The sequence below is a fragment of the Lytechinus pictus genome, chromosome 19 (genome assembly GCF_037042905.1).
Source record: "Lytechinus pictus isolate F3 Inbred chromosome 19, Lp3.0, whole genome shotgun sequence".
Lineage (NCBI taxonomy): Eukaryota > Metazoa > Echinodermata > Echinoidea > Temnopleuroida > Toxopneustidae > Lytechinus > Lytechinus pictus.
In genome coordinates this window covers 11,360,040-11,382,685 of record NC_087263.1, presented here as the reverse complement: position 1 = coordinate 11,382,685, position 22,646 = coordinate 11,360,040, and the positions used below count along the sequence as shown (strand labels likewise).

General features: G+C 34.8%; 1 protein-coding gene across 1 annotated transcript; it reads left to right on the top strand.

Annotated features, from left to right (window-relative positions):
- Nucleotides 1-2,028: 2,028 nt before the first annotated feature.
- Nucleotides 2,029-14,700, top strand: LOC129282751 (uncharacterized). Its single transcript, XM_064114023.1, has 4 exons — nucleotides 2,029-2,163; nucleotides 8,844-9,114; nucleotides 11,445-11,690; nucleotides 12,668-14,700. The coding sequence occupies exons 1-4, from the start codon at nucleotides 2,086-2,088 to the stop codon at nucleotides 12,796-12,798; spliced, it is 726 nt and encodes a 241-aa protein (XP_063970093.1). The 5' UTR covers nucleotides 2,029-2,085; the 3' UTR covers nucleotides 12,799-14,700.
- Nucleotides 14,701-22,646: the final 7,946 nt, after the last annotated feature.

The window sequence follows — 22,646 nt, the reverse complement described above, 5'->3', positions numbered from 1 at the left end:
CAATTAAGATGGCGTCCCCGCGCTTCATTATCCAATTAAGATGGCGTCCCCACGCGGAGTCATTATCCAATTAAAATCACGTCCCCGCGCTTCATTATCCAATTTCCTGTTTACCGCGTACCCAAAGGTCAAAGGTCATGATTGACCGGAAGGTGGGGTCACGGGGTCAGCAGTGACCGGAAGTTGGGGTCAAAGGTCATGCGGTCAAAGGTCAAAGGTCAAGTGAGCCCAGGTCTAACCCATAACTACTAAAGCAAATCTTTAAAATGCCATAACTTCGCTACTTGTCATCAGAGTTTGATAACATTTTTTTAGCATTTTGCTCTGTGAATTCTGCTCTATTTATCTAAATATGAATATTCTCAGCCCGGAGCATCCATTTAAGGCCATGAATTTATATATTCAGATCTCGTTACAAATCGAGAGCAATGTTGATTGTATGTATGTTCAAGAGATTAAAGTGGACTATTATTAAACCTTCGAGTTTGCATTTCGGTGTTGACTTCCCGAAGATAGACAAAACTTATCGTTGGATGTATCACTTTATCTAAGAATTGCGGTTGGCATCTGATCATCTCTGATGGACAAAACAATTAGTAGCCTAAAATAAACTATACGATCTATTTTGAAATGCTCATCCAATGATCGTACACAATGAGCTGCATGGAAATGCGTAAAGGTGGAACTTAATTAAATTATCTGTTTTTAGCATTTTTGGAAAATAAAGTACATGTAAGTTCGTCCACAAGGACATCTCTATTTACCGATATAGCAATGAGAGCGAGGTGAAATATACTGATTATGTACATAACTTCAATCAATGCACATTTTTGTGTCAAAGTATAGCTCATACATGCTTTTAAAACCTACATGCAAAAACTCTGGTGTTGATTTAACACCAGTTTGGAATCTATATATGTCCACACCAGAGAAGTATTGAAACAACACCAGTTTGGAATCAAACCGATGCTGTTTTAATACTAATTGATGTTGTATAAACACCTATCTGGTGTTAGACTAATACCAAAACCGGTGTTGTTTAACACTTCTCTGGTGTGGACATATATAGATTCCGGGCTGGTGTTAAATCAACACCGGAGTTTTTGCAGTATAAGAATGTGTTACCATGACAGACAACATTCCGATGTTTAACATTGTAGACAAAAACAAGTACTTTACTCTAAAAAAAATATAGTTTCTCTTTATGAATATAACCATAGGCTAATTCATACTGATCATTTAAAAATATATACGTTTAAGACTATATTTTCTATAACCCACACTCCCCCACAGTCAGTGAGAGACCACACGAAAGGTTGGTCAGTTCACCCAAGATCACTCACCCTTTAACCCCCATTTTGTTTTCCAACGTTCGTACTTATAAAACTACACAAAACATGTGGTCAAACATTTTAAACAATTGCTGAGCAAAAATGTTCACCAATCGTTGGTGCACACACTGATAAATTTGAGTAAAAGTTTGGTTATAGTTATTCTTGACAGTTTGTGTTTTTACCCCTGCTAAATCAACTGTAATAGAATAAGAAATAGATTGACTCTCTCTATTCTTGTCTTGATGCATAATAAAGCTAATCCCATTTATATTGAAAATCCAATATCAGCTTAATCGAAACGCATTTTAATTAATACAAACCGTTTACTTATCTGATTATTTCTTATCGAATAAATATGACTATACAAAGTCAGACAATTCAGCTCGTGCCAATGTAGCTTGTAGCAATTAATTTAACTGGTAAGCCCCGGAAGCAAATTATTATAAACTGAAATAGGAAAAAAATTCCCGTAAATATATTTACAAAACTCAAGAAGCATAAATATCGAAATCTACCCCGCAAAAATATGCCGGGCGGTTACGCCTCATTCTCGTGGTTTTATAAAATGTGATTAACATACTTTGACTGTTGCTTGTATAAGCATGTACATAACTAATTAAATGTAGCATAAATATTCTAAAAACAAATCATGTCATCAAATGAATAAATCGGGTGTCTGGGTGAAACAAATTCCAGTTTTTGACAGTCGACTATCATTCTGCATCGGGCATTTTCTCGCTTACTATCTAAAATGGGATTAACGCTAGGGAGTGCACTAGTGAGATCTTTGATCTTCGTTTTTGTAATCTTGTCTTTTAGCCATTCCTCTGTGAGTATATATTTTAATTTGTATCATATATATATATATATATATATATATAAATACATACACGCGCGCGCATGGCAGTCATGACCCCGACCCGGGCATATCTTAATCTGTATTATGTTTTTAATTCACATTGTGAATATCTTTTATTTGTTATGATTCAAATACAGAGATAGCAAAGCATAATTGTTTATAATTTCGATAAGGACCTCGAGTATTTCACATGATAATGAATTTAGTCTTATCTGACCTAGACGATATTGCGGTGTATACCAAACGCTTTTGTAAATTTAAGTGTGATTTTAGTCGGGATCAAGCTAACATACAAAAAAAATACACCCCCGCCCCACCGATGTTTAATGATTGTCTTAACTTGTGTTCCAAGTAGTAGTTTCTTTACACCGACTTAAAAACAAAAGATACAAAGGTTTCTAGGTACACATAAGAAGATCAATACACTTAGACATTATGGATTAAAGCCTAAATTGTTGAAAACCCAGTAAACATCGGCATATCAGAAAGCTACATGTATATGCATGGTGGAGAATGTATCCATGATTGACAAGTTACTTCTTACGAAAATAAAAACAATCAGTCAATTATTTATGTTAACTGTATATGAAGAGCTCACTTGCAAAAGGGGTTAGGTCCATTTTTCATCAAATTTGATTGTTATGTCTCAATGTATAGATTTTTAGTAGCTCTATAAGATGATACCAAAGAAAAGTTGAAATTCCTATTAAAAAAAGTGAACTAAAACGGCAAACAAAAATCACTTTTTTTTCAAAAGGGGTTAGGTCCACGCATATTTTTTTTGGAAAAGAATATCTTAAAAAATATGAAGACAGGTAGATTTCTCTTATACCCAACTCTATGTTCTCATGGTAGGGTATCATGCAAATTCAGTTTCGCCTAAGAATGTTGCAATATGGGAGAATAAAAAAAAAAAAATTCTTGGAGTGGACCTAACCCATTTGCAACCAAACTCTTCTGAAGAACTCATTTGTCAAAAGGGGTTAGGTCATTTTTTTATAAATTTATTGCTCTGTCTCTAAACCGCTAAATTTCTAGTCACTCTGATGATACCAAAGACAATTTGAAATTCAAATGAAAACGTGAATGAAAGTGGCAAAGAAAAATAACTATTTTAATAAAAAAAGATTGGATTCATTTCAGTTTGCTTGCAAAAGGGGTTAGGTCCGCAATAATATTTTTTTTAGTAAAACATGTATAGAAAAAAATTGAAGACAGGTAGATTTCTTGTATACCTAATTTTATGTTCACATGATATGGTAGTACATCATGACAATTTAGTTTCTCATAAGAATATTGCAATAAGTGAGAATAAAAAAACATGGTTTTTCTCGGAATGGTCCAAAGTGGACCTAACCCCTTTTGCAACTAAACTCTTTATATATGCAACCCGTATTTGTGTGTTATATAAGGTATTCAAGTTGCAACGTAATAATGAATCATGGCTGACGATATTTTTTTCCGTCTATTTTCTTCATATCACTCTTTTCATCCTCCTTCGTCATTTTTTATTCTCTCTCTCACTTACAAACTTTCTCATTTTTGTTTCTCTGTCCCTTTCTCCCCTGCATGCTTATCTATCTTTTCTATTATTTATGCTATGAGATATTTACTGAAAGAGGACTTAAGTTTTGTTCATTTACTAGTGTTCCTCAAAGTTGTATATTTGTTTGGACTATTTTGTACTTTGGTTCCGAACAAGAATAGGCCTAATGGTAAATTCCGATGACGTTCAAATAAATGAATTCATTCATTAATTCTTATTTGGTTATTAAGCAAAACAGAATCATCATAATGTGAAGTGGCAAATAATGTATGTTCAGGTGAAAAAGCAGATAATACATTCATTGGATAGATTTTTTTGTTGTTCCACTATGTTAAATGGCACTTCGATGTCTTAAAGCAAATGACTCGTATTCTGAAGCCCACTTTAATGATGGTCTAAGAGGGTGCTAAAGTTATGAGAAGCCCCTCAGAAAAGTCAAAAATGTATTTTCATTGTACACTTCTTTTTCAAATATATCTTGAAGAAAACTATTGATGTTATAATTCTCCAAATTATTTTTTAAAAATTTGAGCGAAGGATATGTTTTAACACTGTATTTCTAATGTTTGAGACTTCAGACTCAGTTGGTTATCCGTAGTTAAGACATACGGCTTTAGACCAGGGCTCCATAATCATGGTAATACAAAGATTAGCGATCAATCGCTAAATGAACTAACCAATCAATATCAATGTTACACGCGCATTTGGTTTAAAATACTGACCAAGGACCAACCAGTGCGGTTCTTTCATATTTGCAATCCATCGCAAACCTTTGTGTTTACGGAGCCCAGATTTTTAATTAAACTGAAATTCAGATTACGGGCTAATGTGTGGTTTTGTTTTGGTGGTTGTTGTTAATGATATATACGTTCTCATTGGCAGAGTGGTACCAAACCGCAACATTTTCAGAATCATCGTTTATTTCGATTATACCCATAATAACTATACATATTCATATAACAAGTATTAAGTTGATTATAGCCATAATGGAACCAGGATATATAAACTGCTGTGTAAAACAAAAGAGCTCGTAACATGAATATTTTTTTTCCTACACAGTTTCACTTATTAACCAACGTGGCTAAGTTGTTTTAAGCGTTTTTTTGAGAGTGTGGGATGATACAATCGAAATCAATCCGTCACCTAGATACCAGACAAACATATTTGGTTTTCTGCTAGAATGATGATTATTATTGAGTTATTTCGTCATTTTGGTGATATTAATGGGATGACTCAAGTAATTATATCCAGTTGCCTTGATACCACACCAAAAAGTTTACGGTCTGTCACAACATATATATATATACACACACATGTGTGTGTGTGAATGTGTGGCTGTATATTATTTTGTATGTGTGTGGGTGTGTTGGCTGTGACGTCATATCCGAGCAGCTTCCACATATATCATGTAATATTTCTTTTCATACATTACATTTATTAAATAGAATATGATGAATGCGGATGTTTGTATAAGATGGTATGAAATGATTTGTCTGGTGATAATTATATAACTCCGCGACATAGATAACATGCTTTTTTTCTTTTGAAGGAGGTTTTTGGGGCGATTTCAGTTATTTCACACGATATAATGAAGGGGTTGCTCGCCTGTTACGTCACAAATTCAAAACTTTTTTTTAAATTCACGACCCTGATATATTCAAACGGAATTAATCAAACGTTGGCCATATTTTTTTTCAATTTTTCTGATGTTATTAACCTCAATCCATTACCAGTGTGAACTTTGATTAGTCAGGAAATACAAGTGATATATTTAAGAAGAATTGTAAGAGAAATTACAAGTATATTCAGTCATTTCCTCTCTAAGGATAATGTGATAAAGAATATTCCAGAATGTCTCAGTTAAGCTTTGCTAATTACGCATATCAAATGAGGCAGAAAAATGTCTGGTATTTTTGTAATGTACCATAATTTTGGCAGACAATAGAGACTGCTGGTGAGGAAAAAAGACAAAAGGATTTGTTATGTTGTTTACATTGTTAACTTTACTGAGGTCATTCAGAGTCTTCTAGAACATGTAGAATTGCCCCCTATTCGCACGGTAAACAAAAGTGTAGTTTGAATGATTATTCCAGTGAAAAATAAGGCTAATGACGAATTATTAGCACGTATGAAACCAAACCGGAACATGATTAAAATCAAGAACGCCAATCACAATCACGAATTCAAATTCTACTCCGGAGGTGAAATTTCAGTTAAATTTCACTCAAATCACAGTTTTCGAGTGAACGTGTGTAAGGTCCAATGATTCTAAAGCCGAATTGCAATCATCATTACAATGATGATTCAAGATTCACGTGTAAAAAGACCATAATATAGTTTTAGAAAGAATTAGAAAGTCCTTTTTAAAGACAATACTAGAAGCTTCCAGATTAGTGGAATTTATATATAAAAGCTGGAAGTTTCTTCTTCAGATCAGAACTCAGAGTAGAACGCCGGACTTCCCGCCCTTTCACACGGTAAAAAAAAATCGTAATTTGAATGATTGCAGTGAAAAATAAGGCTAATAACTAATTTTTATCACGTGTGACACCAAACTAGAACATGATTAGAATAACGAACGCTAATCTCAACGATTACAATAGCAATCATCATTACAATGATGATTCAAGATTCACGTGTGAAAAGGTCTTAAATGTCAGAGAATAGTTCACCTCTTTGTGGAATACATCATTGCTTTTTGTGGAATTATCTTCACACCATCAATGAACTGTATTTTCAGTTCTCATCAAGATCATCAACCTGTTCTAGAGAGCATATTTCAACCCAGGAATTACTGAAATCGACTGCTTATCATCATCAACTTCGTCTTCACGGACATTTCAACTCACTACAGTGACTTTAATTATTCATCGCATTTAAACATCAATTTCATCATCGTAAACATTGTGGACTTCATCTTAAGGAACGCCTTGCTAGCCTATATGAATTTGATACAGCATTATCATATTTTGATTAATTAGAACCGACTCCTCAAGATATATAAGATAATTTATTTAGTGTACGATCTGTTTACCTGTAAATAATAAAAAGCAAAAATTATTTAACATAATTTTATCTGTGATTTGTTCGGCATTAATTCAATATCGTAACACGACCAATTTTGTTGGTGGTTGGACAGTCCCATAACACTTTTTTTTCCTATCTTGCGCTAGCTTTGCTATTAAGGATAAAGGCGTCTGCGACTATGTGCAGAGCCAGCTTATGATAGCAAACAACTTCGTCTCTTAGATAAAAAGTTTGAAAGGTGCTATTTTTACATTTATAATGATGTGTTTTTTATTTTCCTTTTACAATTTCATATTCAACAGGTGAAACAGTGTGGAAAATGATAGTAGCCGTGTTTGTAGTAGTAGTAATAGTTGAAAATGATGGCGCCCTTAAATTTCTCCAGATTATACGCGCCAGTCGCTTTCGTTAGTTGGACTTCGGCAAAGGAACGCCCATGTGACAACAAACCATTTGGTGGCGATTTATTATGTAAATACATTCATATTGATTAGTCCCCCATCCACCTATTAGTAGGTCCTAAAAAATTCCATATCTCCGCCAAACTTAGTAACAATTCAATGTATGCAAGTACATAATTGACAAAGTTAATAACGCGCGTAATACATGATTGTTAGCGGAAAAGGCAAGGTTGGTTGGATGTATGGTTGGTGTCTATTTTAACTGCGTTTGCATTGTAAAAGAATATTTATGCATTTTCTGATTATTTTGTTTTTCGGTTTTTTTGATCTTTTTCCCTTTTTCATCATTTTTATTTTTTCATAACAAAACCAAAAGTGACGTTAGTAGAAAGACTACAAGTTGCAAAAACAAGGCAAAACGAACGCAAAATAAAACATGAAAATGGAACGAAAATGCATATACTCATAGTCTACACATTTTCTCATGCAGGCGTGGAGTATACATATAGGCCTATATATATTCATAAAGGACCCATTTCATATGTTTTTTTTTGTATTGGATCCACCATGAAAGTAGATGGCGCTATATGAAAAAGACAGCATATCGTTTCAGTAAAGCCTATTAAAACCACCAAACTTTGCTTGCAGGGTAGGTTATCGTAATATATATATATATATGAGATGAGGCGAGGCCAACTCAACAGATGACGCAGGACACCATAATGGTGTCCTGCGTCATCTGTTGAGTTGGCCTCGCCTCATCTCATTATGTTTAATATTCACAACTCAACAGCGATTGGTAGAAGTTAACTTATCATCACACTATATATACATATATATATGTATATATAAATATTTATATTGGTGATTATTGGAGGACAGTCCATCGTATATTAAAAAAAATATTTATATTTGATTTCGATTTTCTTTATTAGTGACGTCAAATGCGAGCAGCTTCCGAAATATGTGTGTAATGAAATATATATATATACATATATATATATATTTTTTTTATACATAGATTCTTCTTTGGGCCTCATGTTGCCATCATAAAATTATGAAAAATGATCCATGACTGCCACATAAATGTGACAATAGTAATTAGATGGAATGGGCATGCAGTCAAACCACACCAAATATAGCCAGGTGCCGAAGCCACTTGCTCCTGGGACTGAAACAAGGTCTCCCTCTTCACAGCACGTACGGATGCAAGCTAGGGTTGTCATCCCCAAAGGGAGCCTGGTCAGCTAGGAGCCATCTAGTTAAGCTAGTAATCTTGACTTCTAACCTCCTCTCTTTAATTGTCATTTTCTCAAAAAGTTTTAAATGGTTTTATAATACCTTCATTATATGAACAAATTATTTCACACCCGCTCCTGCAAATTTTATTTCATTCATCACGAACCATTACAAAATAAAATGTATGCATTTCATAAGATACGGGCCAGCTACTCGGAAATGACGTCACATATCAAGAATTTCAAATTCTAATACATTTCTTAATCTTTGATGGATTTCCCTCAAACCTTCGCCATAATTTTTTTTCTGCTATTTTCTATTTTTATGACAAACTTTCTCCATGTTGAGCTTCCCTTTTAAGGTTAAATCTTGCGGGATGTTTATTGCCTTTATCTCATATGTACTTTCTTTCATCTCTCAATTTCTTGTCAACTCAGTTTGGACAAGGGGTAAAAGTGCTATTAAAACAAAGCACAACCCCTACAACTATCTCGGTATTTTGGGTCAACGATGCAGGTACATCATGGAGTCACTACACGGTCAATATAGCCCCGTCCTCTGGTCTTAGTGTGAATGGTTATCCCGTCAACACCACAGAAACGCAGTTCACATTTATGGGGCTCCGTCCGAACACAGTGTACACGGTTGCAGTAACACCATGGGATACAGGTGTTAATGGCAGTGGAATGATGAAAGATTTTTCCACAGGTAAGCTAGCTTTTGAATTGTTTATCAATATGTTATAGCTGATCGTCATACCGTTACTTGAAATGAAAAACTGGACAAAGACTAGACACTTTCATGTACTATTTGGGACAATAATATATTTCATTCGATTCCCTCCGTAACTTCCGTTAGTTTTTCTTTCCCCTCCACTTCATTCTTCCTTTCTCTTCCCCTTTACCAAATTATCAAACTTTGTGTTTTATGAGAAATAGCTACTCGCGCTATTAGTGAAAATGGCGAGTCTCACTAACATACGTAACGAATAAATGTGATAAATCGAAGCCTAGAAAGAGAAAGGGATTGGTTTACTCTCCCGATCTGGATGAAACAACAATAGAATAGGTGCTTACCAAGTACCAACCGAACACAAAAAATAATTTCCTGAAATATGAATCTTGGAAGAAAAAACCCTCCACTTCATACGGAACTTCACCCCGAAAACAGTCCTAATCCCGACTTTTCGCATTCGTTACGGGAAAACTTTCTACAAAGCACCAATTCCTTTAAAAATGCAATTAAAATCACAATTGGGAGCTGCGAGGCTTTTGTCTGACTCTGGACGACATATTTGCAATTGCTCGTTCGGTGCAAATCTTCGGATGATCTGCTGTCCCAGTCCATCAACGTTTGACAAAAGCTTCTCAGCTCTCCATTGTGATTTTAATTGCATTTTCAAAGGAATCGATGCGCTGTAGAGAGCTTGCCCGTTGAAAGCACAACAAGTTCCTATTATGACCTGAAGTAGTGGCGAAACCAGTGAGCTATATCTCTTGTACATATAGATGATGATAATAACATTAATAACGTCATATTTTCCCAGGGTATAACAACTTCAGTTCCGAAAACTGTTCTCCCCATGGGCCCTGCAATTATTATTACCCCGGCTTTAGCTAGGCTACCTATATAGGCACTCAACCATTCGAGGAATTTCTTCCTACCTGGTACCCATTCACCTCACCTGGGTTGAGTGCAGCACAATGTGGGTAAATCTATCGCTGAAGGAAAATACGCCATAGCTAGGAATCGAACCAACGTTCCTCAAATTGAAAGATGAGAGTCATAACCACTAGACCACGACGCCCCTGCAGGGGGTTCAGACAAATTATTGACTGAAGGAAAATGAGAAATGGCAGTCCTTAAGGAAAAGTCCACCCCAACAAAAAGTTGAGTTTGAATAAAAAGAAAAAAATCCAACAAGCATAACACTGAAAATGTTATCCTAATCGGGTGTAAAATAACAAAGTTTAAAATAAGACATGTTTAAGTTTTGCTTAATTTCACAAAAAAGTTATTTGCACATCCTGGTCGGTATGCAAATGACGGGGCTAATGACATCACTCAATCACTATTTTCTTTTGTATTCTATTACATGAAATATGAAATATTCTAATTTTCTTCTGTGAAACTAAGTTTTATTCCCCCCTGAACATGTGGTATTACAATTGTTATAGCATTCCATGCAGGGTCCTGGGAACGATTTTTCGACTGGGGGTGTTGATGAAATTTGAAAAGCCCCTCCCCCCAAAAAAGGTTTTCAATTCAAAATGGAGATCAAATTGGTCCCGAGGAATTTGAAAAGCAAAAAAAAAAATGATAGAGATTACACTGGTCTTGAGAAACTTGAAAAGCCCCCTCACTACAAAATGAAGGTAATTTTCGTTACATTATCCCACTCTTACACATCCTCCTGAATACCCAGGGGTGCTGGCTATTCATAACAATACACGCAGCACCTCCAGCACCCCGCTTCCATGGGCTATGATTTTAATTTAAGTTGGTCCTTAATGTCAAATTGGTAAAAATTGAAATATTGTATAATAAAAAAAAAATAAAATAAAATAAAACAAAATAAATAGTTGAGAAAAATTCGACCAGAAAGCAGCATGAGTTGTGTGGGCTATCAGTCCTAGACTAATCAAAACTATTACGTTATATTAGTGAAATAAAATTTATTGGTTTTGAATTTGTTTCATTGATGAGATTGCGATGTAACTCCGCTGCTGACGCATCTAATAATAGTTGAGACAAAAATTCGACCAGAAAGCAGCAGGAGTTGTTTCGTTCGAACTATTTTTGACGGATAAAATATAAATAAAAAACTGCCCTTTGCTCTGTCCGTCAAAAGAGGTTGTCTAAGAATTCAATTCGTTGATCATCAATTATTACTTTTAATGATATAACTTTATTTGAATCTCGTTAATCAATTCCTATAATATTTTCCCCACTCCCAGATTTGTCATGTTTTTAATCATCGAACCAATAAACCCTTCTTATTTTCATTTTAACGTCATTATATATTTTTTTTCTTTTAGAGGAGGTACCCGACGGTGAAATCCTGGTCAGTGACGTCACATCTGACTCGGCCTTTCTCCAATGGAAGGACTATTCGGTTGTTTACTATTCCCTCGTGATGTCCCCGAATGAAGCCGTGAAAACCCTTGGAGGTATATTTGAAACTGAAGTTGGGATTACGATCTTAATGCCAGATACATTGATTACTGTCACGTTGGTCGATGGCGTATCGCGAGACGTCCTTGCTTCGGCAAATTTTACCAGTGGTAAGACCGTTTTTACCCAAAATTGTATTCCCTTAAATAATACATATAAAGTATAGAGCTCAGTCTGGAATGAGAATCTTTATGGTTCTTTTATATTAATGTTGAAAAACAATATGCATGTATGAATATATATATGAAGAACTCATTTGCAAAAGAGGGTTAGATCCACTTTTCATCAAATTCGATTTTTTTTTAGTACCAATGTATATATTTTTAGTAGCTCTATAAATGATACCAAAGAAAAATTGAAATTCCTATTTAAAAGTGAAGAAAATGAATAGGGAAATGAACAATTACTTTTTTTTTAAGGGGTTAGATCCACGTCAGTTTGTTTACAAAAGGGGCTAGATCCACAATGGTAATGAAAAAAAAAATATTTAAGAATATTGCAATATTGGAGAATGGAAATAATATTTTCTTGGAACGGTCTAAAGTGGATCTAATCCGTTTTGCAAACAAACTCTTCTGAACAGCTCATTTGCAAAATGAGTTAGATCAATTTTTAATCAAATTCGATTCTTTATTTGGTCTCAAGGTATAGATTCAGTCGCTCTGACACATTAAAAAGTAAATACAAATGGCAAAGAAAAATCACTTTTTACAAAAGGGGATAGATTTATTCCAGTTTGTTAGCAAAAGTGGCTATATCCACAGTGGTCATTAAAAAAATATATTTAAAAAATATGAAGAGAGGCAGATTTCTTTTGTTCCCAATTTTATGTTCGCATGGTAGTGTAGTATATCATGTCAATTTGGTTTTGCATAAGAATAATGCAATATGGGGGGGATTAAAACATGTTACCATTTACTCGCAAGATAATTTCTATTCCTCAGCGGTTGGCAAATCAAAATAGAAATTAGAAAACAGGGGAAAAGACAATTATGTAAAACCACTTGATAGGATAAAATGTTGAAGATGACATCATTTGAAAGCGATCATTTAATTTCTTCATCTACCCCCCCCCCCCCTTTTGCAGGTGCTGCAGGGACTACAGGCGAAAGCGACACGGACATTCCCCCTCCAAAAAGGAACTCGGGCTCCTCCCAATTCAATCTATGGGCGTGTCTCACCTCTCTACTTGTCTCCATCGCCTCCTTATTGCTTTGAAACTCTTGATATGCAGTTGCTATGCTGAAAAAAAATATGATGACTGAAGTTTCGGATGTGATGATCGGATTTTGACAATGAAAATGAAGCAAGTTTGCACGAGAAAGAATCAATTTCTGAATTTTGCATTTAAATTCGACGATTATCTACCAGTCAACATTCATGCAGACTGGCTGTTAAACTACTCGGATTGATGGGTCTAGATGACCGCGTCTCAAAAAAGAGTTACGCTTGATCCGATCAACCACAACTATGGAAAGCCAGCAACATCAACGTATACAATGCATGTTTGTTCAAAATATTTTCTAAATATACTTGATATCATACATTCATGAGTATCTTAAAAAATGAATGTGCTTCTCCTTTTTTATATAAAGGACATAGTACAAGTTTCCAGTAAAAATATGAAATTGAGGGATTTCCATACAGTTGAGGTTGTTTTGATCAATAGTAACTATTTGTAAGACGGGACCCGGATCTTGCATTCCTCCAACGCCGACACCCCTTTTCTTATCCATCCCTCCCCTGATCGACACCTTCGTATTCCACTGTTTATTAGATATCTAATCAAACATCCAATATAAAAAAAATCAATTTAACAAAACTTCAATAACAAAAAACCCCTCTGTTTTATAGTGATTATTAGGACTTCGTCTCATCTCATAAAAAAATATCACTCTTCAGTCTCAACTTTCATCGTCTTTTAAAGCCTACGTTTGGATTTAGTGAGTCACCCCAATGTGCGTGTCTGTAGTGAAATTCATTTCGTTTAAACATGTTAAAGGTATGCATTACCTGAAAATGGTGTGAGGGATAAAAGTTAGAATATGTGTAATGTTTAAATCTACTGATTTGACATCAACATTTAAGTTGTCTGCGTATGTCTTGCATATAGTCCCTTACTCAAGGAATGGAGTGAAAATTTCGGCATTTATCCTTTCTCTGTAGCTTTCGTATATCGAATTACTAGTAATTGTTCAAAGGGCTACTTTGAATAAAAATAAGATTATTGCCGTGAGAGGGCGATAGACGCCACATCCACGCTTAAACTTAATTTGTCCATGGTGCCGTGGCCGAGTGGTCTAAGGCGCCTGGCTATACATGTGAAGTCCGGGGTTCGATTCCCGGCCGTGGCATCTTTGCCCGTGAGCAAGGCATTTAATCTACATTGCTCTTTTATCCTGCTTTCAAATAAATGGAAGTGCATTATTGATAACTAGGTGTGCACTTGTTAAAAAACAATAAAAAATTAAAACCGAGAGGTGTCATGGCCGAGTGGTCTACGACGCCTGACTATACATGGAAAGTCCCACGGCTTCTATTCCCGTTAACAAGGCATTTAATAGACAATGCTCTTTTATCTTGCATTCAAATAAATCAAAATGCTTTACACATTCGTTGGTAACTAGATGTACACTTGTGTCTTAATAAAATGATAAATTTTGATAACAAAGCAATAAAAAAGAGGACGAAACTGCCAAATTTATCTGCTAAAAAGAATATTCAATGACGACAACACCTTTGTTATCTACAGTGTAGATAATACTCGAGTCTAATTCGCATTTCTGAAACTTTTCTAAAATTTTAGAAGGCTTGAATTACCATTCAACCTCTTATATTGTGTTTTTGTTTTGAGAGTGTGTTTAATAATGATAATATTCTTTCGTATTTTGAATGTATCTAACCAAAGTGCTTCCGGATGCATTAAACTCTTTGTATGTATTTCACTTTTTTTCGGAGATGGCGATAGTTTAGTGTACCAAATATTGAACTAGTAAGCATATGCTATACGTTAGAACTACTGTGATTGTGAATAAATCATAACGCTAAGGCAGGTTACATGTAGTATAATTTATTTATTCATGGCTTTGAAATTGCAGATATTAAACTAATTATTTTGCGAAGGTTTCAGCCTAGGTCTGGTTAATTGCCATTGAACATGTTGAATCGTAATGTATATTTTGTGTGTAAAGTAATTCTATATCATACCGTTTAAAAGCCTATCTTTCGGGTAAATTGTATGCGAGTTTTCCACCCTTATTACATGATTACTTATGGTGTGAAGGGTGTAAAGTAAAATGTGTTTTATTGGATTAATGCTCCGATTTTACATTAACTTTAATTCGATTAGTGCCTGATCAAAAAAAGTATCTGCGTATTTTTTTTCCAAAAAAATCTTGTATTTATATATATATATATATATATATAACTCCTTCTCTAGCATGGAGTTGACTGATATTTTTAGTTTAAACTCTTTGACAGTAGCCTTCCGATTTCCAATTACTCAATATACAAAGTAAATGCTCAAACAATGGCTATTTTCAACAAAAAAAAGTATTTCAATGCTAAATGTCATGATAAATTTTAATTGGTTACAAAACTATTCAATGGGCACTATAGTGACTATACCATTTTGCAATATTATGATATTACATGATATTCTACTATAATTCACACTCAGAACCCTTTATCAAAAATCTATACAGCTTTAGCTCATTATTTTATCTATACAGCTTTGGCTCATTATTTTATGCCGTATATTAGTTAAAATTGGTTCTTAGTAAGTTAATGTAATAACGTACAGATTTCTGATGCCTATTGAACGAAAAATAAATAAAATCATCATAAAGAGTCGTTGATGAACTAAATGAAGATATATTTGAGGGAATTCGTTATTTTCAATGCTGTTCAAGAGGATGCCTTAGTAAGACCCATTTCAAATATGTTCTGGTAAACCTCCCACAGAGTGTTCGTAGTTATTTTAGTTTGTAGAGGTGTTATGGCTCATTGGATAAGTCACCTGTCCTTGAACCGCATGGTTCGGGGTTCAAAAACCACCTCAGCACTTGCGTTCATTGGCAAGGCGTTTATTCACATATGATATTTTATGTGTTCAGCATCCTGATGTGCAATCACTAAACTTGTAAAGCTCAACGCACACTATACGATTCATTGCGATCTAATTTTCAAAGAAACTTTGATAGCATTTGATTTAAAAAATTTAACCTATAATATCGGAACAATTACATTTCCTAATAGTGGGATAAATAAAAACTCGAAAATCCAGTACTAGTATATTTCGAGCCCGCTCGTAGGAATAAAAGCAAATTCAATTCCAAATCGGAATGACATCATCGGCTGTGATTTAAAGCCAATGCGGACTTTGCTCCAACCACAAGGCTTGCAGCAAATCAGAATTCTGATTTTAGTACTCCTGGCATCAGGCTGAATCTCATATCGAGTGAATTTACTTCTTGGAACCTTTCAAATTTTATACAAATTGTGGGTTGATCGAAAATCGCATCGTATTGTGTGCGCCGGGTTCTTTCTTTCTTCTTTTTATAATAAAAAACAAAAAACAAAGATGGTGTCAGTGAGGGCGCTCGAAATCGTCAAAGGAACAGATGGAAAATTATTTCAGCATTAGTACACTTTTCTAATTGGAATGCCAGGTAAAACTTCAATAAAGGCTTAATTGACGTTATCGTTCTTTATATAGCCATGGTTTAGGCAGGCTTAAATGCGCTTTTTAAAGTTGTAATTGCTGTCTGTTGGCAATCAGTATCGTCAGGGTGTCGAGGGGATAGTTGTAATTTACCGGCATTGAAATGAAAATACCGGCAGGTAATGAGGGAATAAGAGAGAGAGAATAGCAACATGATGCAGTGGAAAAAGACACATTTCTACTTGGGTTAAATCTATTTCGAAAATAGAATTCTTAACATAAACACAGTCTTAAGGCAAATCTGTTATCATCTATTATACACGCGTTTATTCGTGTATATATATATATATATTTGTTTCTTAGCAGTAAAAATGGATTTATCTCATTTTTGGGATTTTTGATCTAGAAAATAGGAAAGTAGTTAGATGGTATGTTCGTAAGGGATGGAGAGAGAGAGGATGTGTGTAAAGGGAGAAAAGCGGGTGGGGGTACTGAGTGTGTGTGCGATAGGCGCAGATGGCCATCTTGTTATTTGCGATTTTGTGTCAGGGTAGATGAATGCATAAAGGGGAAGTTTACCTGACGAGTGGTTTGTCAACTTGTTAAAAATAGTAACAATACTGGTAAAGGCTTGAGAGAAATTCAAAGATTTAAACAAGTTATTAGAATTTCAAGTTTTTGAATTGTCGCGTCATGCACAAACAAGCAGCTGCCTCATATAATAATTATATCATATTAAATGAATATATTTAAACTTTGAACATGTTGAATGGTTCATGATGGCCAAAATATGTTTTTCTTTCATGAGCGGTTGACAAACGATCTGTTTATATACCGAAGGTACAACAAAAATAATTCCTCTTATTTAAGACATCTTTTTGTAATTTTTGTAATTCACAAAAAATGAAAAGCATTCGCATCTGAAGTTACAATAAAAAAAAAGAAACTTCTAATAACTTTAATTGTCGGTGTATTTTCCTCCAATGTTAATTATTTTCTGCTATTTCTTTTTTTAAAGCCAGTAACTTCTCCTTTAAGAAGAGGAAGATTAAAGGGAGCGGGGGGGGGGGGGGCAGAGTGTGTTTTACGGGTATGGGCTAGGGGTCGTGGATTCGGACGTAGGAGTTTGCAATTACAATATGTATTATAATATGGGGAAGGTGCCTGCGCACGTATTACGAGGGATACTATAAAAAAGTGAAAGGGGCAGTATGAGGGGATGGGTTGTGTGAGTTTGTGTATATGTGAAAGAAGGGCTGTGTGTTGGAGTTTGCGGTTATGTGTGTAGAAGTCTACATGAGGAAAGAGCGAGAGAGAGAAAGAGACAGGAAAAGGTGCAGTGGAACAGTCAGACCGCAGGTCCCTATGCTAATGAGCAAAAAGGCCAGATTCATCCAAATCATCTCGTAGCTGAATCCTCCTCCTTGCAAAATCTCGTGATTCGTGAGATTTTCTTTATCTAAGAATTTACCTGTTTTAATCTCAAGTTAAATGAAATATTATTGCACCATCAGATAGAGTAAAGGTTACTCTTTGATATTGGTCATTTCTTTTGTATACAATATTTTGTTAAATAAGTAAATTTCTGGCCTGAAAATGTGCCTCAAAACTGAATTTTCTTCCTCTGTTTTCTTTTGCAAATTGTGCAAAACTTTTTATTTTGAGCCTCAATGATATCTATATCAACATAAAGCTGAACTTCTGTACTTTCTCACAATGCCACTCTTGATATGCGGCACCTTTTAATCGGGTCAAGATCACACTTTTCCCACCAAGGTACAAGACGAGATTTCTGAAATGTTGTACTTGCATGAAATCCAGAGTTCTGATTGGCTGGATAAGGTTCACAGAACAACAGGCGCGGGGTATTTGAGGAGATTACCACATGGGAAGTGTGACCTTCCCATGAGCCCAGGCTCTAGAACCGTTGGAATTTGCCTGTGTGTGGTCTGTTTGACCAATCAGAGTGCAGTATTCTTGTTTTCAAGCTGTTTTATGTACTTGGCAAATGAAAAGTGTGATCTTGACCCGATTAAACCAATTCTTATTTTGAAACCTATATCATTTTAAAGCATACATATTCAGCTTTATCATGATCTAAAAATCATTTGGGCTCAAACAAAAATAAAGTGTGAAAATAGCAGCTTTTGTCAGGTGAAAATAATTATTTTGTAGCATATTTTAGATCAAAATTTTAACCTATATTACAAAATCTTTGAACAAATCTAAACACATGAGCTGAAAGAATGATTCTTCCTCTTTACAATGATACCAAATTTATGAAATTCGATGCACAATTAGAGCAGCAATGACCGAATGAAAAGAGGTGTTTTGGTACGCATCAAGCTCATTAAATATGCAAAACATCTCAAGTCATGAATATCACTTGGATGAAAGAAGCCACTTTCTGGGAAGGTGGGGGATAGAACATCATATATTGTGGAAAATTAAAAGAGTGACAATGGGGTTCATATATTACAAAGGAAACGGATTCATCACGAACGGGAAGGGTTTTAAAGGAGAATGAAACTCTTGGAGCAAGTTAGCTTTTGTGAAAGCAGAAAAATCAAAGAATAAGATCAACAAAAGTTTGAGTAAAATAGGACTAGCAATAGAAGAGTTATGAGCATTTGAATGTCGAGATCACTAATGCTATGGAGATCCTCCCATTGGCAATGCGACCAAGATCTATTACCCCTTTCATAAACCCAATTATGCGGCTAATAGCAGCATAATTTGGTCGTAAAATCGGAGGAGGACCAGAGTTATCCGCATTATTTTGAGTTTATGAACGTATTTCAAAATAATGCGGATAATTGCCATGTTGCGGTCACAAGGTCACCCTTTTCCAACACAACCGCATCGGAGGGGGGGCATGTCCAGTTGTCATGACGATTATCCGCCTTTTTCAGGACGGGCGCTCGTAAAAATAATGCGGATAATTTTCGGAGTTTGTGAACGCAATTTTTATTGAATTATCCGCATTACTATTAGGCGGCTAATTGGAGGATAGGTTTATGAAGGGGGTATATGATGTCACAGATGAACAACTCTCCCCTTTTGGACACTGAAAATATACCCCAAAGCATCTCTTTTTGCTCATTCTAATCATATGACAAACGATTCATCAATGATATAATGTTGTGAAACCTCTGTACTTGTCCTCTCATAAATGAGGGAGTTGTACGTGTGTGACATCACAGATCTTGGTCGCATTGCCAATAGGAGGATCTACATCGCATTAGTGATCTCAATATTCAAATGCTCATAACTTTCTTATTATTCATTCAATCTTCCTGAAACTTTCAACAATATGTTTCTTTGATTTTTCTCTTTGATATGGATTCAGCTGGTTTCAAGGGTTTCATTTCGAGGCGTTTAGACACATTATCGATTTTCCATCCGCATTTGATACGGCAAGAGACTCTATTTCACTGTAAAAATGAAGTTCTAATTTAGCACTTACGGTGATTGTATAGTGACTGCACTACGAGTGCTGATTTTCTAGTTTAAATTTGAACTAGAAAATCAGCACTCGTAGTGCAGTCACTATACAATCACTGTAATTGCTAAATTAGCACTTTATTTTTTTACAGTGTTCTCAGGATAAAAGTTGCCGAATAAAAAAAGCTAACATACATCCTAGGGTAGAAGGTAAAGTACGATACAGGTTTATTGCCAAGAGACTCATCATGGGAGAGGGAGCAAGGCGATTCATAACCTGGATAAATTGTACATACTCACCATCACTCTTCTGCGTTGGATCTCTTCATTCTAAAAAACGAAGAGATAATTTAGCTCTTAAAGGGCGTGACTGTATAGTGACTGCACTTCGGAGTGCTCATTTGCCTAGTCCAAATTTGAACGTGAAAAATCAGCACTCCGAAGTGCAATCACTATACACGCTCTTTAAGAGCTATATTAGCTCTTTGTAGCTCTTCCTTTATTAGAGTGTTCTTTTAATCGGTGGATCATGTCCGAAGAGGTAATTCATTTAATCTTCTCATTACACTACTGGAGACATGTATGTTTGTCGTTACGTTGTATACACAAATGTTATCCTACTTGGGAAATGTTTTATTTGCTTGATATTTAATATGCGCCTCGTGGTCTCTAAAAGTTTGCGTCAAGACTGATTAGAACCATTATTTATATCGTGTTGAATTGTCTGGCCCGATAAAACTATTTGTACATGTCACAGTTTAAATATATTTGTAAGACATTCCCGGAAAACATTGTTGCTCAACTCGACCATCTGGATTGGCATCATGTCAATAGGGTAGGCCTACCTACTTCAAAATGGAAACATGTCTTGAAATCACTTCGAGACCATCCTTCACTCTCAGAGTTAATTACCTCACATCACCTGAAGTCCTATGGCAATTTGTCTTCATGAAATCCAATTAAAGAGGACGTGGAGGATGTTATCTATTCAGCACATAATGTCGATAGATATTTTTGTCCATACTGTTTTAAATGGTATTCCTTCCCCGTCTAACCTTAAATATAACACCAGGTCCACCTGTTTCATAATCACTTGCCATGGAGATACAAAGAGACTTGTAACATACCTTGTTGTGGGCGTAAAGTTTAACCTATAAAACTTGTTTGCCCCAGTAACGCTGAAAACTATTTGATTTTTTTTTCACCAGGAATCACACGTGATTGTTTATTCAATTTTGTTACGACATCAAACAAATATCAAACAAATAATCGAAATAATTTAGATTATTTTTCCTCTCTTCATTTACAAGAGTTAGAGCACAAAATGATAAATTGTCTTACATATCTTAAAGAGTCAGTTCTTGTTAATCCCCCAAACCATATACTCCTGTATTAAATCCAAATAATATCCAAACTAGCTGGCAACGATTCATTGGATGACAAAAGTGATGTTCTCGCAGCTTCCTACACTGTAAAAAAAAAACATTGAATCAGTAGTTAACACTTAATGTATTTAAGTAGAATTTACAATTTGTAATTATTTTTCGTTGTTTTTAAGTAGTTTCAACTTGTCTTTTAATTTTCTTGATTTATTTGGGTTCAATATACATTTAAGAAAATTCACGTATTGATAGCTTGCTTTGATTGAGTAAATCTAACTCAATTAGGCAAAGATGATTATTACTTATAAAATCATGTTGAATGTACTTATATTTTCAATTAACGCCATATTTAAATAATGCATGAATATTCATTAGAGCAAGTAAATGTTTTTTTTTTTTAATAACTGTCATTTCTATTTGTGCTTGAAATTGTTTTGGATAAGGGTGTGCTAACTATTGTATTCTTTTGTTGAATCAAAGAAAAGGCAACATTAAATAGTCATTTAGCAGAAAATTATTCTCACTGTTTTATTTGTAAGAATGAAACGATCGCGTATAAATATCAATGTCAGTACCTATACATGTACAGGTAAGTGACAATTCACAAAGTCTAATATTTGGATAAAACATGTATAAAATGAAAATGATGCCACCAAAAGTGGGACGATGGGGGAGCGGACTTTCGAATCACGAAAGTCCATCCACTCTCCCATTTGATATTTTCAAATATTTTAGTGATTGTTTTACTTAATTGAATTAAGTTATTGTAACTAAATCTTTTGAGTAAAATGGAAGCAAAGAAAATAAGTAAATTTTACTTAAAACTGCCAAAGTCATAAATACTTGAAAAAATTAAGGCAATTTTTTGCCACAATTTTATTAAGTAATTTCTACTAATTTTTTTTTACAGTGTACTACCCCGTCCCAAATTATTTGGATGTGTGAGAAATGCCGTTTCAGCTCTTCACACTGAATATTTCGTCTGCCAAGTGGCTCCGACAGAATGAACATTTTTTCAGGTTTATGAAAAACCCCGACTATCTAATAAAGCAAACATTGGTTTGTCATTATAATGCCCCCAGGGTGAATTATGATGAGATTCAATCGCTATATGGAAAAGTCAGACGTTCAGCCTGCATCAAACATCAACGTTTCCAACAATGTTGCATCATTTATCTTTAATAGCGCATCAGTCTTTGAGACACGGGTCTTCACGCATGTCAAGAATAACGGTGCCACATGGCTCATACACATAAACCACTATCTAGTTTTAAATTACATTAACGTATTTCACATATTTTCACTTAATTTTCCTTTATTTCTCATGTTGAAAATAATTTGGCTAACGTATAAACATGTCAAGCCAGAAATGCAAGTTGGTCATTCAGTCTACAACCATGACAAATAGATACCGAGCCATTACTTTCCAAACAAAGTTAAGCTGTACAGCAAGGCTATGTAATTTTGAAGTTAGCAACTAATTATTAAGATTAGGTGAGATCTCTCTCTGGTCAGAAATTCTAAATAGGCAACATTTGACATATTAAATAAAGTAAATAACAATGATAATAATGATG